Source organism: Arachis hypogaea, chromosome 5 (genome assembly GCF_003086295.3).
Source record: "Arachis hypogaea cultivar Tifrunner chromosome 5, arahy.Tifrunner.gnm2.J5K5, whole genome shotgun sequence".
In the NCBI taxonomy this organism is placed as follows: Eukaryota; Viridiplantae; Streptophyta; class Magnoliopsida; order Fabales; family Fabaceae; genus Arachis; species Arachis hypogaea.
Window position 1 is genome coordinate 112450479 of NC_092040.1, and position 16470 is coordinate 112466948.

The 16470-nt window shown below is 32.6% G+C and overlaps 2 protein-coding genes and 1 long non-coding RNA gene across 5 annotated transcripts; 2 read left to right on the plus strand and 1 right to left on the minus strand.

The window, feature by feature from the left end:
• The first annotated feature begins 620 nt into the window (after window positions 1-620).
• Window positions 621-1863, plus strand: LOC112802814 (uncharacterized). Its single transcript, XR_003202544.2, has 2 exons — window positions 621-1052; window positions 1618-1863. It is a non-coding gene; the product is annotated as an uncharacterized lncRNA (long non-coding RNA).
• Window positions 1864-9207: 7344 nt separating this feature from the next.
• LOC114924079 (deacetoxyvindoline 4-hydroxylase-like) lies at window positions 9208-11401 on the plus strand. 3 transcript variants are annotated; one of them, XM_072237865.1, is made up of 4 exons: window positions 9233-9437; window positions 9778-10309; window positions 10434-10755; window positions 11090-11401. In XM_072237865.1, the coding sequence occupies exons 2-4, from the start codon at window positions 9786-9788 to the stop codon at window positions 11198-11200; spliced, it is 957 nt and encodes a 318-aa protein (XP_072093966.1). In that variant the 5' UTR covers window positions 9233-9437; window positions 9778-9785; the 3' UTR covers window positions 11201-11401. The 3 variants fall into 3 exon arrangements, with proteins under 3 accessions (XP_072093964.1, XP_072093966.1, XP_072093965.1); XM_072237864.1 differs by having other exon boundaries at window positions 9244-9437; window positions 9754-10309; XM_072237863.1 differs by having other exon boundaries at window positions 9208-10309.
• LOC112802811 (pre-mRNA cleavage factor Im 25 kDa subunit 2) lies at window positions 10811-13166 on the minus strand. Its single transcript, XM_025846167.3, has 7 exons — window positions 12969-13166; window positions 12619-12664; window positions 12192-12288; window positions 12013-12086; window positions 11681-11767; window positions 11489-11599; window positions 10811-11265 (listed from the first exon to the last, which is right to left on the minus strand). The coding sequence occupies exons 1-7, from the start codon at window positions 13073-13075 to the stop codon at window positions 11197-11199; spliced, it is 591 nt and encodes a 196-aa protein (XP_025701952.1). The 5' UTR covers window positions 13076-13166; the 3' UTR covers window positions 10811-11196.
• Between the last annotated feature and the right edge of the window lie 3304 nt (window positions 13167-16470).

The window sequence follows — 16470 nt, forward strand, 5'->3', positions numbered from 1 at the left end:
AATACTATAAACCTTTTTTACATAAAATTTTAGATAACTAAAATAATAATAATTTTTTTTAATTACTTATAAAATAATTTATATAACTCTTAAACAAATAATTGCGTCATAACATAATAATAATAATAATAATAATAATAATAATAATATGAAAAATAGTTTTGTCGACCTAAACCTTATATATATAAAATAATTGTTTAAACAAATTAAAGAATTTTATTGTAATAGATTTTATAGTATACATAATACAATTAAGATACTATAACAAAGCTAATTCTCTCCGTTTATATATATAAGTATTTGTTTAAGTGAAAATTTTTATAAAATATTAAAAAAAATAATTTTTTCTTGTGTAAGTTAGATTTAAACTAAAATTTGATAAATAAATACGAAAATAATATGTTTATTGACCCTCAAACATAATTTGACTTAGGGGTGTTCAAAACCGATTCAGACCGAACTAAATCGAAAAATCGAACCAAAAAAATCGAAAACCGAAATAACCGAAAATTGAAAAAACCAAAAAAAAATTTGTTTTGTTGTTTTTTGTACGGTTTGGTTCGGTTTCGATTTTGACTTTGAAGACTCTAACCGAACCGAACCGATTAGAGAAAAAAACCCTAAACATTACTAACCGCACCCACCCCCTCCCCCCACCCCAAACGAAACTACGCTCTGTGCGAGTGTGGCGTCTACCCTAACCCCTAAATCCCCACTGCGCTCATCGCTCTCTCTTCTCCAAATCTTCACACACCCAAGACCCAACCATACCTACCTAGTACCTGCGGCACCCACTACCCAGCCACCCACCAGGCCACCACTGCGAAGTCTTCGGCCCGTCGCACATCAGGCCAACACGAAGCCACGCCCGTCGCACATCAGGCCAACACGAAGCCACCACCGACTGACTCGACACGGCAGCACAGCACCACGCCGTCGCCGTTGAGACGCCACCACCCTAACCCATCAGTTCAACCCAGCACGGCAGCACCTCCCAGTCTCCCACTCAGCCTTCCTCCCAAGTCAATATGGAGCCCGAGCCACCGATTCAAGTAATGTTTAGTTGTTTATCATTTGCTGTTTACTGGTAATTCTGTTCATTAGTGTTGATTTGTTGCTACTTGCTGTTGATTTGTTGATTTGTTGCTAAGTTTTGTTGATTTATAGCCTTTTTTCTGGTAATGAGCCATCGATTCAGGTAATGTTTTGTTGATTTGTTGATTTGGAAATGTCCTGCTTGCTGCTTTGCTGGTTGCTGTTTAGTGGTTCATTTTATTGTTGTTTAATGGTTCAATATATTGGAAATGTCCTGCTTACTGCGTTGCTGTTTAATGGTTCATTTTATTATTGTTTAATAGTTCATTATATTGAAAATGTCCTGCTTGCTACCTTGCTGGCTGCTGTTTAGTGGTTCATTTTTTTGCTGGTTATTGATTAATGGTTCAATTTAGTTTTGCTGCTTGCTGCCTTGCTTAATGCCTTATTGAATGTTGATAACTTGGTAATTGGTAATTGGTATTGCTGGATTGTTGGTTATTGATTTGTTGTGCAGTTTAATGCTGGTTATTAATTTATTTGTTGTTGTTCTTATTATGTAACTGTTTTTTTTTATTTCAGGTTGGTTTTTTTATTTCAGGTTGGTTTGCATTAAGAAGTTTAGCTACTTTTTTGGAGAAGACACCATAACTTTGCTATCAGTTTAATGACATTTTATTTTTATTTTCAGCTGTGTTGACTGTTGAACTATTAAACTTCTTTAATTGTCGTATTTGAATTCTGTTGTCGTTAAATTTCATTAGATCAAGACTTTGTTAGCTATTGTGTATTTCGGTTTGTCAATTTCAATGTTATAACTTTGCATAATAGTATGGTAGAATTTTTTTGATTTGATTGAAAAAACCGAACAAACCAAACCAAACCAAATCGATATTAATTGGTTTGATTTGGTTCGGGTGATCTTGACAAAAAAACGAACCAAACCGAACCGCAATTTAATTAAACGATCGGATCGGATGGCTTTTCTCTCAAAAACCGAACCAAACCGCACCGCGAACACCCCCTAACTTGATTCATCTAAAATTTCTCTCATTAAAAAAATTATTTATCTTAAAAAAAATTACAATTATTTGTATAAGTAAAAAAAATTAAATTATAAAAAATTAAAATAAAATTAAATATTTGAGTAAAATGATAATTAAGTCTTTAAAAATTTATATTTTAGACAGAATAATCCTTAATAAATAAAACAACAAATAAATTTTGAAAGAAGACTAAGAGTAGACACATTCAATCCTTCTATTGGATTTTTTTTGTAAATGTTAAAAGTGTTACTAATGTATAATATTAAATAGAATGACTTAGTTATTAAGTTACATGTTAGAATAAAACAAAAGGTTAAAGATAATTTAGTCTTTATTCACCCTCAATCAAATACCCTTTTTAATCCCTAATTTTTCTAGAATCTCCAATTTAACACTTTTTTTCTGCACATTTAATTTTACATCTTGACCTATCATTGTTCAATCATTGTAGTTCTCTTTTTTGTGCCATTGTGTAGTCCTTCAGCCAGATTGAGCAGATTTATTGCGAGCAGAAATTTTTTTAAAAAGAGATCCAATATATGGATCATCTTTAACCTTTTTTGCAATATTTTCAGCACGATAAGAATTTACAAAATGTCCAATATTATCATCGACAACAATATTTTTTTTAGCATTTGTCTTCTTTGTAGTTATACTTTCAATTCCCAAATCCTCAAACCTCACATTTGACACTTTTTTTTTTTCTTGAACCACTGACCTTTGATTTTTTTACCTTCTTCCTCATCTTAGTTACATTATCATCTACCTCAGTCTCATATTCAGTTTTATCATGCCATTGGGACCATACAAAAAGAAACCACAAATTTTCAAACACAAAATTATTAAAATAAAAAATTATCTAGAGAATGAATATGATAACAAAGCACACCATCTTCTTCCTTCTACAACATTGTAAGACCATCACAAAAGTCACCAGTTTTGGAGGGAAGCTTTCATAGTCTGTTAGGGTTTGTGGGTAAATAAAGAAATGTGGAGAGGATTAAGGAGAATTTCTGAACTTAAAAGCGTGGAGAAGAATTGCTCGAAAGTCGAAACAATAACGTTTTTAATTCCCAGGTAGCACTAATAAACACATTGCCGTTAATAATGGTACACGTGACCAATAACGTGTTTGATGTTAGTCACTTTTAAAGATCTATTTGTTATTTTTTTTTTCTTTTTAAAGACTATTTTATCCAAAATACAAATCTTCGTGAATTTAATTATCATTTTATTTTAAATATTTTTGTAATAATTCCACTTAATCTCATTGAATATCAATAAATTGATTGATCTATAACATAAAATATATAAAAATAGAATAATCTTTTAATAAATTGAATTAATAAAAATATAGTAAGACAATTTTTTTTATAAAAAAAAACTTAATAATCATATTAAACTATTCAGAAAAAACTTATGTTATATGCATTACATAATACCTCATACCATTTGATTTCACACATTAACCATTATATACTACTTTAAAAAAATTAAATAAGATTTTCATATACAAATATTTAAAATATTGACAAAATTATTTATAAAAAAAATTAGTATTATATTCATAAAAAATAAGTTTTATAAGACAAAAATATGTCCTTTTTTTTAAAAATAAAATTAACTGAAATTTTTAAATTACCTTTACTCATTATTCTTAACGTCAGACACCATCTTCATTTTTATTTTCCCATATCTCAAACTGTCACGGTCCTCAGTCACTAGCATGGATTCAATATAACCCAATTTTATTTTTTTTTTTAAAAGAAAGAAAAAAAAAAAAAAAGAAAACTCGGGGATTCATTCTCTTCTGTTCTGAGTCTCATATCTGCAACCGGGTCTCCTCACCCTCTCACATCTGCTGCAACTGCAACTCGGTAATGTTTGATTCAAACTAGATCTGGTAACATCATACATGAGCAATGGATCCATTCTCGGTTGCTAACTTGACAACTCTTGCGGATTCATCTATCCCACCAATTTGAACCAGCTTATCCTTTAAATTCATGCTTCATCCATCCCTTTAATTTATTCCCACTATCATCGGTTTTATTATTTCTTTTTATTATATTTTTTGAATTTTTGGTTTAGTTGTTTACTGATTTGTTGTTAGAATTTTGATAGCACTGGAAAAGATGAGGCTGGATAGTGTAAACATTACATGCAAGGTTTTAATACTATGAATTAAGTTCTTAATTGAATCAAGAAATTTTATGGAACACAGAGTGTGTTGGGTTTTTGGGCTCCCTTCCTATGTAGAGAAAAAGCCCAAATGCTAGTATCCAAGCCCATGATTAGTTGAAGTGGCTGAGGTGAGTTAGGGTTGAGAGAGAGAGGTCATTTTGCAAGGAGAACACCAAACACTAGAGAGAAGAGAGGAGAGAAAGTCATTTTCGCACATACACAAAGCTGTCTCTGTAAATTGGTCACTGCAGATTCGTTAACCGTTGGATCGAGCTCAAATTTGGACAGTGTGTTCTACACATCTGGTTCTTTGATTTTACCGTTCGGATCTTCAATTCGACATCTGTAGCTGGAGATATTGGCCACGCACAGTAGCTCTATTTTTATGGTATTTTCATCTTCTTGTTCTTGTTTTGAAAGCTTTGAAGCTTGGGTTGTTTGGCTTGTTGTATGCACGTTTTGTGCAGTAATTTGTGACTCTCTTGTACCCTATTTTTCATCATAGTGAAGCTATATCCTGGTCTTGGTGACTCGTGGTTTTTACTTCTCTCATTGAGGAGGTTTTCCACGTTAAAAATCTTGGTGTGTTAGCTTGCTTATAATTTTTGGTTTATGTGATTTTTCCGCTGCTATTGGGTATTATTGTGCTGGTGTTAATACTTGTTGTGAGTGGATATTGTTGCTCCTCTGATTCTTGCAAGTAGGAAATTGTGTTTTATTCCTATCAATTGGCATCAGAGCTCAGTTTTGAGTATTTGGTTATAACTTGCTTGAAAGATGGAGACAAATAATTCTACTAGGATGATAAGTTTGAATGGCACTAATTACCATCTATGGAAGGAAAAAATGAAAGATTTGTTGTTTGTCAAAAATCTACATTTACCCGTATTTTCTACACAAAAACCAGAATCTAAAACAGATGAAGAATGGGAGTTTGAACACCAACAAGTTTGTGGTTTTATTAGGCAACGGGTGGATGATAATGTTTATAATCACATTGCTAATGAGACTCATGCTAGGACTTTGTGGAATCAAATTGAATCCTTGTATGCTTCCAAGTCTGGCAACAATAAATTGTACTTGTTGAATATGTTGATGAATTTGAGATACAAAGAGGGGTCACAAGTATTAGATCACTTGAATGAATTTCAAGGAGTTCTGGATCAGTTGTCAAGCATGTGAATCAAGTTTGAAGATGAGGTTCAAGGATTGTGGTTGCTAAATACTCTACCAGATTCTTGGGAGACATTTCGTATCTCTCTTACTAATTCTGCTCCGAATGGTAAAGTGAGCATGCAACTTGTTAAAGGTGGCATTTTAAATGAAGAGATGAGAAGGAAGACGCAGAATTCTTCGTCACACTCTGAAATGTTAGTCACTGAAACCAAGGGGAGAAATCAGAATAGAGTTTAAAAGGGTAGAGGTAAAAGTAGGAGCAAATCCAAGGGAAGATACAAGAATGTTGAGTGTCACTACTGTCACAAAATGGGTCACGTTCAAAAATATTGCTATCTTTGGAAAAAGGAGAACAAAGGTAAGCAAGAAAAGAAGGATGATAGTGGTAATGATCGTGTATCTTCTGTTTCAGATGATCTTCTTACTGTTGATATTGCTGATTATGAGTACAAGGTCAATCTTGTTTCTGATGATGAGTTCAGCTGGGTAATTGATAGTGGCGCCTCAATACATGTTACACTGAAGAAGGAGTTCTTCACTTCTTATACTCCAGGTAATTTTGGAGTGCTTAAGATGGGTAATGATGGTTTGGCCAAGGTTATTGGTGTAGGAGATGTTTGTCTTGAGACCAATATGGGAATGAAGCTACTACTTAAAGATGTTAGACACGCTCCAGATGTTCGCTTGAATTTGGTTTCAGTTAAAAGGCTTGATAATAAAGGCTTTGTAAACACTTTCGACTTTGGACAATGGAAGCTTACTAAAGGCAACTTAGTGGTGGCTCGAGAAAAAGGTACTTCAAGTTTGTATATGATGCATGCCATGATTGCAAAAGGTAGTGTGAATGCGATTGAAAGTAAAGAAGTTTGTAGCTTGTGGCACAGACGACTTGGTCATATTAGTGAAAAAGGACTTAGCTATTTGGCTAGAAAGGATGCTCTTTCAGGTTTGAAGAATGCAGAGTTGGAGAAATGTTCTCATTGCATGGCTGGCAAACAAAGAAGATTATCCTTCAAGAAGCATCAACCTTCAAGAAAATCAGAATTCTTGGAATTGGTGCACTCCGATATTTGTGGTCCTTTGAAGGTACGGTCTTTTAGTGGAGCTATTTACTTTATTACTTTTATTGATGATCATTCAAGAAAGCTTTGGACTTATGCTTTAAAAACAAAGAACCAAGCTTTGAAAAAATTCAAACAATTCCAAGCTTTGGTTGAGAGGCAAACAGGTAAAAAGCTTAAATGTATTCGCACTGATAATGGTGGTGAGTATTGTGGACCATTTGATGTGTATTGCAAGCAGCAAGGCATTAGGCATGAAAAGACACCTCCTAAAACACCTCAGTTGAACGGTTTGGCAGAAAGGATGAATAGAACACTGATTGAAAGAGTTAGGTGTATGCTTACTGAAGCTAAGCTACCTAAAGTCTTTTGGGGTGAAGCGCTACTTACAGCGACTCATGTGATTAATCTGAGTCCTACAATTGCTTTGGACAATGATGTTCCGGATCATGTTTGGTCGGGTAAAGATGTCTCGTATGGTCACTTGAGAGTCTTTGGATGCAAAGCATTTGTTCATGTTCCAAAGGATGAGAGGTCCAAGTTGGATGTGAAGACAAGGCAGTGCATTTTTATTGGGTATGGTCAAGATGAGTTTGGTTACAGGCTTTATGATCCAGTTGAAAAGAAGCTTGTAAGGAGCCGTGATGTAGAGTTTATTGAAGACCAGACCATTGAGGACATTGATAAGGCAAAGAAGAGTCAATCACAAGAGAGCAGTGACTTGACTGATGTAGATCCAGTTCAGCCGCCTCCTTTGTCAGAACAAATAGAGAATCAATATCAGGAACATATGCAACAAAATGAGCCTTTGGTTCCTGATGACCAGGAGATGGGAGATCCAATTGATGCTCCAGTTGATGATGATGTTGATAATCAACCTGAGCTACCTGAAGATCCACCAGGTTTCCATCCTAGGAGGTCTACTAGAGAGCGACGACCTTCAACGAGGTATCCTTCTAGTGAGTATATAACATTTACTGATGGATATGTGACCTTGATAGATGGGGGAGAACCTGAATGTTATACCGAAGCTATGGAAGGTGACGACAATAAGAAATGGTTTGATGCAATGCAAGATGAAATGAAATCCTTGTATGATAATCAAACATTTGAGCTTGTGAAGTTGCCAAAAGGAAAGAAAGCTTTGCAGAACAGGTGGGTTTATAGGTTGAAGCATGAAGAAAATTCTCAGTGTCCAAAGTACAAGGCTAGATTGGTGGTCAAGGGCTACAGGCAGAAAAAAGGAGTTGACTATAATGAAATCTTTTCACCGGTTGTGAGAAGATCTTCTATTAGGACTGTTTTGAGTTTGGCTGCAAGTCTTGATTTAGAGATAGAGCAGATGGATGTGAAAACTGCTTTCCTTCATGGCGATCTTAAGGATGAAATTTACATGGAACAACCTGAAGGTTTCATGGTAAAAGGCAAAGAGGATCATGTTTGCAAACTGAAGAAGAGCTTGTATGGATTGAAGCAAGCTCCAAGACAGTAGTACAAGAAGTTCGAGTCTGTTATGGCAGAACAAGGCTACAAGAAGACTACTTCTGATCATTGTGTATTTGTTAAACAGTTTGCTAGTAATGATTTTATTATCCTTTTGATATATGTTGATGATATGCTTATTGTTGGTCAGAATGCTTCTAGGATTGATATGTTGAAGAAGCAACTTGCAATGTCATTTGCAATGAAGGACCTTGGTCCAGCAAAGGAGATTCTTGGCATAAGAATCGAGCGTGATAGAAAGGAGAAGAAACTTTGGTTGTCACAGGAGAAATACATAGAGACAATGTTGCACAGGTTCCAAATGGAGAAAGCAAAGGTCGTTAGTACTCCTCTTGCTACACACTTCAAATTGAGTTGCAAGCAAAGTCCATCAAGTGATGAAGAGAAGAAAGACATGGAAAAAGTTCCATATGCATCAGCCGTGGGTAGTTTAATGTATGCTATGGTGTGCACAAGACCCGATATAGCTCATGCTTTTGGTTGTGTTAGCCGTTTTGTTTCAAACCTAGGAAGAGAGCATTGGAATGCTGTAAAATGGATAATGAGATATCTTTGTGGTACTTCTAACATGAAGTTGTGTTATGGAAGTGATAAGCCTATTCTAGTTGGTTACACTGACTCAGACATGGCAGGAGATATTGACTCTAAAAGGTCCATTTCAGGCTTTTTGATCAACTTTGCGGGTGGAGCTGTGTCTTGGCAATCAAGATTGCAAAAATGTGTTGCTTTGTCTACTATCGAGGCCGAGTTTATTGCCATTACCGAAGCGTGCAAGGAGATGCTTTGGATGAAGAAATTCTTGAAGGAACTCGGGTCTACTCAAGAGAGGTATGTGTTGTTTTGTGATAGTCAAAGTGCTATACATCTTGGTAAAAATTCTACTTTTCATTCTCGGTCCAAACATATTGATGTGAGGTATCATTGGATACGTGATGTTTTGGATGCTGAGTTGTTGGAACTTGAAAAGGTTCATACTGATGAAAATGGTTCTGATATGATGACCAAGGCATTACTAAGATGGAAGTTTGAAGTTTGTTGCTTAATCGCCGGATTGGCGGTTACCTCCACATAGTCGTGATGGGGAGATTTGTTGGGTTTTTGGGCTCCCTTCGTATGTGGAGAAAAAGCCCAAATGCTAGTATCCAAGCCCATGATTAGTTAAAGTGGCTGAGGTGAGTTAGGGTTGAGAGAGAGAGGTCATTTTGCAAGGAGAACACCAAACACTAGAGAGAAGAGAGGAGAGAAAGTCATTTTCGCACATACACAAAGCTGTCTCTGTAAATTGGTCACTGCAGATTCGTTAACCGTTGGATCGAGCTCAAATTTGGACAGTGTGTTCTACACATCTGGTTCTTTGATTTTACCGTTCGGATCTTCAATTCGACATCTGTAGCTGGAGATATTGGCCACGCACAGTAGCTCTATTTTTATGGTATTTTCATCTTCTTGTTCTTGTTTTGAAAGCTTTGAAGCTTGGGTTGTTTGGCTTGTTGTATGCACGTTTTGTGCAGTAATTTGTGACTCTCTTGTACCCTATTTTTCATCATAGTGAAGCTATATCCTGGTCTTGGTGACTCGTGGTTTTTACTTCTCTCATTGAGGAGGTTTTCCACGTTAAAAATCTTGGTGTGTTAGCTTGCTTATAATTTTTGGTTTATGTGATTTTTCCGCTGCTATTGGGTATTATTGTGCTGGTGTTAATACTTGTTGTGAGTGGATATTGTTGTTCCTCTGATTCTTGCAAGTAGGGAATTGTGTTTTATTCCTATCAGAGTGAAACATGGTGGAAGCAGCTCATGAAGACGGAGGTTATGATAGAAACAAGGAATTAAAGCTTCTTGATGAAACAAAAGCAGGTGTGAAGGGCCTTGTTGATGCTGGTTTGACTAAGTTACCAAAGATATTCGTTCATGACAACCATAAAGTCAACGTTTCTTCCTTCTCCTCTGCTACCAATGTTACTATTCCAGTTATTGATTTGGGATCATTACACGAAGAAGGTAATTCACGCCATGAGATCATTCAGAAAGTCAAAGATGCGGGTGAGAACTGGGGTTTCTTTCAAGTGGTCAACCATGACATTCCAAAGAGTGTTTTGGATGAAATGCTTGACGGGGTGCGTAGATTCCATGAGCAAGACGCTGAGGTGAAGAAAAAATTCTACTCACGTGATATTACAAAGAGGGTGTTCTACAACACAAACTTCAACTTTTATAAAGCTTCAGAGGTTAATTGGAGGGACACCCTCTCTTGTCTATTGGCACCAGGGCCCCTTGACCCTCACCAACTCCCTTGTATTTGCAGGTATATGCAGAAAGACTAGAACTCTAGCCTGGTTGTTGATTTGGTAGAGACTCATATGTAGTTTGCCATCCTATAAACTTGATAATTGAGAACTGTTAGATGATTTAATTTGATATGCTTGTAGAGATGTAACAATTAAATACTTAGATCATGTCAAAAAACTGGCACTGACTCTGTTAGAATTGTTTTCTGAGGCATTAGGCCTAGAACGCAGTTACCTTAAGGACATAGATTGTGCTGAAGGGATTTTCATGCTTGGACATTATTACCCTCCTTGCCCTGAGCCTGAACTCACTTGGGGGTTAAGTTCTCATACAGATGTGGGCTTCATAACTATACTTTTGCAAGACCAAGTTGGTGGACTTCAAGTCTTCTATGAAAACCAGTGGATTGATGTCACTCCTATTCCTGGTGCTTTCATCATTAATCTTGGTGATATGATGCAGGTGATTATAATAAATTCATCAATGTTTTTGGTAGTGATTTATATTGTATATCTAATTGTGTATTACTACGTTAACCATATACCCTTGTATTAGTTGTATATAATCTTCTACAAATACATCTGTACATGTATATCAGTAAATGTAAAATCAAATGCTTGTGTCACATATCAGCACCCTCATGTCACACAAATACATCTGTACATGGTTGTAATATGTACAAGAAACGGATTAACAAGAACTACTAACCAATCATCTCAGAAGGCTAAAGCTATACAAAGTGACCAAAACTTAGACTACTCTCTTTTTTGAAACTAACGAGTTCAACATTCAACAGGTTTATGCAAACGATAAGAATGAAATAACTAGGTCCTTGTTCTTGAAATGCCAAAGGAGATGGTATTTTATCAGCATGGAAGAATCAATGGAAGTTCCAAATATGCATTAGTTGTTCATTCTAAACTCAAATCTGGAAATCTGCTCAGGAATGCTGGATATAACGGGACCATATGCCTGCAACCAAGTTTGATTGATACACAAATTAGCATATGATCCTTCTAATGCAAACTTTAAGATTAGTCAAACCATCTTCAAAATCAAAAGCTTCAGTTCATGGAAATGTTTTTATATAGAGAATTTGATGATAAAATGTTTCAACCTACCAATTTACAAAACAATTTTCAACATAGTAACAGGAAGAAAAAAGAGTAAATAAATCATACATAATTTGCCATACCTGAGCATTGTCATACAGGTCAAACATTGGAACAGCAAAAAGTTTTAGATTTTTCGGCACCTCAAAGTATTCTCTATCAGATAAATGGACCATGTAAAGCACTCTGCACTCCTGCACAAAGTACTAGCATACTTGTAATCACGGACCAACAAAATCAAGAGTACATGATACTCAATGACAGTGGTAAATTACCTTTGGTTTTTTTATGTGAGCAGGACAGTGTGGATACATAAAGTTTTCAAAGTTCGGCCTCCACCATCTTGCCACACATTCACCTATCTGCAACATCAACAATATCTTCTGGTATGGGCCCATATAATGTGGAAAGACAACAATATTACACTCATCCAATACACACTAGTAGGTATAGAATCCAAACAATTGTCCAGTTTCATAGATTCATTCATCCATAAGACAGAAACATTTCGATTCTTCTACAAACACATCGGTTTTACTTGTCCAAGTCTTTGCCTCTAGATAATTTCTTCCATACATCCAAAAAGCAAGTAATACTGTAACAGTACCTCCCAGTTAGGCACAAGATTTTGCAACCTAGGACCGAGCTTGCTAGTCAACTTTCTCTTCAAGCCCTCAATTTCTGTCAAGTTGAAGAACAAGAGCACAAACAGCAGATTAGGATAACCAAGAACTCCTATTATCAGATAATTTATCATGCTAAACAAGTGGAAATTCAAGATCCTACCATTCTCTCCTGGCTTGAGCCGTCCTCCTGGAAGGTTTTTGAATGTTTCTCCGATTTTTTTAAGAAGTAGTAAATGAGGATAATCGTGTTCTTGTACCTGCAAAATGAAAGCATATGTTGAGATAGAACAACAAACAGAATCACCAAAGAAATTATCCTAACAACCCAACACTCATTCCAAATAACCTCCCCTATGAAGATGCTGCTAGACACCTTCTCAATGTTCATATTCCAGCTTCAAACTTAACATAAGCTCATGTGTTATAAAAGATATGATCATTTATATTCTATTAATATATTATAAATAACATTTCAGAGTACCTTACAGAAGGGGATTCATTGTTACATTAAAAACACTAGTGATAAAAATGCAGAACATACCAAAAGTGCTAAATTCAAAGAACATTAAATCAACAAGTGAACCCACCAGTAAGACGCCTGCAACGCTGGTTCTCATTCCTTCTTTTTGAAAGCTGAAATTCATAAAACAAAAGCAAAAAACATATGCATCATATAAGCAACAAAGAACAAACACACCAACCTAAACCCTAAAGACCTAAAACCCTATAAAATTCCCAGTGGACTCTAGAACGTTATAACAAAATCATGTCAAGAAAGTGCAACATGTCAAAATCTCAACTTTAAATAAAAAAAAAGAAAAGAAAAGAAAAGGAGGGTATAGCCGTATAGAAAGTGTTTTAAATTTTGTATTTGTTTGAGGGGAAAGAAAAGAAGAGAAAAGCGAGTAATGAAAGAAAGAGTGAAAAGAAAACGAACATCTCTCTCAGACGATCAAAGTGAGCGGGGACGGAGGAGTCCTTCTCAACCTTGGTCTCTTTGGGGCCGAATTCGTAGTGAGAAATAGGGTATAAGTTCACTACCATTTCTTCTTCTTCTTCTTCAAAGTGGGAAACAAAAACAGCGCGAAAGAAAAACGCGAAACAAATTCAAAGACTTTTTTTTTTTTTTGTGTCTAATTCAAAGAGAGACTTTGACATCTTAAATACCCTTCCTCGTTGGTTAATTGCGATTTCTTTTTTTCCCGTAATTAATATATTTTTATTTTTGTTTATGAAAAAATGCCATGGGTGTAAAAAAATTTTAAACTTTTTTTTCTTTTTTAAAACATTCTAACTAATAGTATTATAGTTTTAATTAAAAAAATAAAAAAAGGCATAATTACTGTTAAGAATTAAGATATCTAGACCAATTGTGCAAAAAATCTAATACTATACACTTTTTTTAAATAAAATTTTAGATAACTAAAATAATAATAAATTTTTTTTATTTTATAATTACTTATAAAATAATTTATATAACTCTTGAATAAATAATTGCGTCGTAATAATAATAATAATAATAATAATAATAATATGAAAAATAGTTTTGTCGACCTATACCTTATATATATTAAAATAATTGTTTAAACAAATTAAAGAATTTTATTGTAAAAGATTTTATAGTATATAAAATACAATTAAAATAGTATAACAAAGCTAATTCTCTTCGTTTATATATATAAAAGTAGAGTAAACTATCAACCCGATTTCTGTCTATTTTTCAGAATAATAACACGATTTCTTATCACAAAAACGATTCACTTCGGTTTCTATCCTCTATTTCCGTGACACAATATAATGTGGTCTTCGTGGGTATTTTTTCATCAATTCTGAACGAAAAGTACTGACGTATCAGGTTTAGAGATAGACAGAAGCTTAATTATTTCTAAATTCAAATTGGTTAGGGGTTTATTTGTCCCTCTTCTTTAAACAATATCGTTTTTAAATTTTTTTTATTCATTACATTAATATTTTTTTAATAAATTATTGAATATATAGTATAATAAATACAAACTAATTAATAAATTATTCAAATTTAAAAATATCATTTGTTATGAATAATTCTCAAATATAATTTTTAAATATATATAAATAATAAAGATTAAAATTTGGTTAATACATTAATAATAATAATTCTATGATATATTATTAGTATTATGATTTAGATAATTTTTACAATAAAATAAAAACTAATAAACACATTATTTGATATATAGTAAAATTTTTTAGAGTAAGCTACTAATACTAAATGAAATAAAACATAATAAATTCGACAAACTCAAAATATCAATAATATTATTAATTTATTAATAATGTTTTGAGTAAAATATATGTAAATTTAATTTAATTTTAATGAATCTACGTTATTCTTATATTGATAAATCTTCATCGATATATACCTTATGAGAATATGTATTATTAATAGATTAATAATATCATTAATGCTTTGACTTTGTTGAGTTTATAAATGGTCTACGTGTGTTATTGATAAATTTTCAACGATATATATTACCTTATGAGAATATGTATTATTAATAGATTAATAATATTATTGATGCTTTGAGTGTGTGTGCAGAATTATTGATTTAGTTTAAAGAGAGAAAAAATTAAATTTGTTATTATTCAAAAAATTTTTTACTATATATCAAATAATATATTTATTAGTTTTTATTTTATTGTAAAAATTATCTAAATCATAATACTAATATTATATTATATAATTATTATTATTCATGTATTAATCGTATTTTAATATTTATTATTTATATATTTAAAAATTATATTTGAAAATTATTTATTTAGTTTTATAATAAATAATATTTTTAAATTTGAATAATTTATTAATTAATTTGTACTTATTATACTATATATTCAATAAAATATTAAAAAAATAATATTAATATAATAATAAAAAATAATTTGAAAAAAGATATTGTTTAAAGAATAAAGACAAATAAATCACTAACTAATTAAATCACTAACTAATTTGAATTTAGAGACGATTAGGCCTCTGTCTATTTTTAAACCTGAGACGTCAGCGTTTTTCGTTCAGTGTTGACGGTAAAACACCCATAGAGACTGCATTGTATCACATAAATAGAAGACATGACCGAAATAAATCGTTTTTATTTTTATTGTGAGAGATTGTGTTGTCATTCTGAAATATGGAAAAGAACCGAATTGATAGTTCGTTCTATATAAATATTTGTTTAAGTGAAAATTTTTTTATAAAATATAAAAAAATGATAATATTTTTTTATTTAAGTTAGATTTAAACTAAAATTTGATAAATAAATACGAAAACAATAAATTTATTAACCCTCAAACATAACTTGACTCCTCTAATTTTTTTCTCACTAAAGGGATTTCTCATCTTAAAAAAGAATAAATTATAAAAAATTAAAATAAAATTAAATATTTGAGTAAAATAACAATTAAGTCCTTAAAAATTTATATTTTGAATAGAATAGTTCTAAATAAAAAAAACAACAAATATATTTTGAAAGAAGACTAACAGTAAACACATTCAATCTTTCTGTTAGATTTTTTTGTAAGTGTTGAAGGTGTTACTAATATATAACGTTAAATAAATGACCTAGCTATTAAATTACATGTTAGAATAAAACAAAAGGTTAAAGATAATTTAGTCTTTATTCACCCTCAATCAAATACCTTTTTTAATTCCTAATTTTTCTAGAATCTCCAATTTCACACTTTTCTTATGCACATTTAGTTCTAGATCTTGACCTATCATTGTTCAATCATTGTAGTTCTCTTTTTCAATGCCGAGATCCTCAAACTCACACTTGACATTTTTTCCTTGAACCAGTGATCTTTCGTTTTTCCACCTTCTTTCTCATCTTAGTTGCATTATCATCCATCTCAGTCTCATATTCAGTTTCATCATGCCATTGGGACCACACAAAAAGAAATCACAAATTTTCAAACACAAAATTATTAAAAAAAATTATCTAGAGAATGAATATGATAACAACGCACACCATCTTCTTCTTTCTACAACATCGTAAGATCATCAGAAAAATCACCAGTTTTGGAGGGAAGCTTTCATAGTCTGTTAGAATTTGTGGGTAAATAAAGAAACGTGGAGAGGATTAAGGAGAATTTCTGAACTTAAAAGCGTGGAAAAGAATTGCTCGAAACAATAACATTTTTATTCCCAGGTAGCACTAATAAATACATCGCCATTAATAATGGTACATGTGACCAACTTCGTTTTGTATCAACACTTAACAGAAAAATTGAACGTGTTTGATGTTAGTCATTTATTTGTTACTTTTTTTTTTAAGACTATTTTATCTGAAGTACAACAAATTTTGTGAACTTAATTATCATTTTATTTTAAATATTTTTGTAATAATTCCACTTAATCTCATTGAATATCAATAATTTTATCAATATTTTTATAAAAATAGAATAAT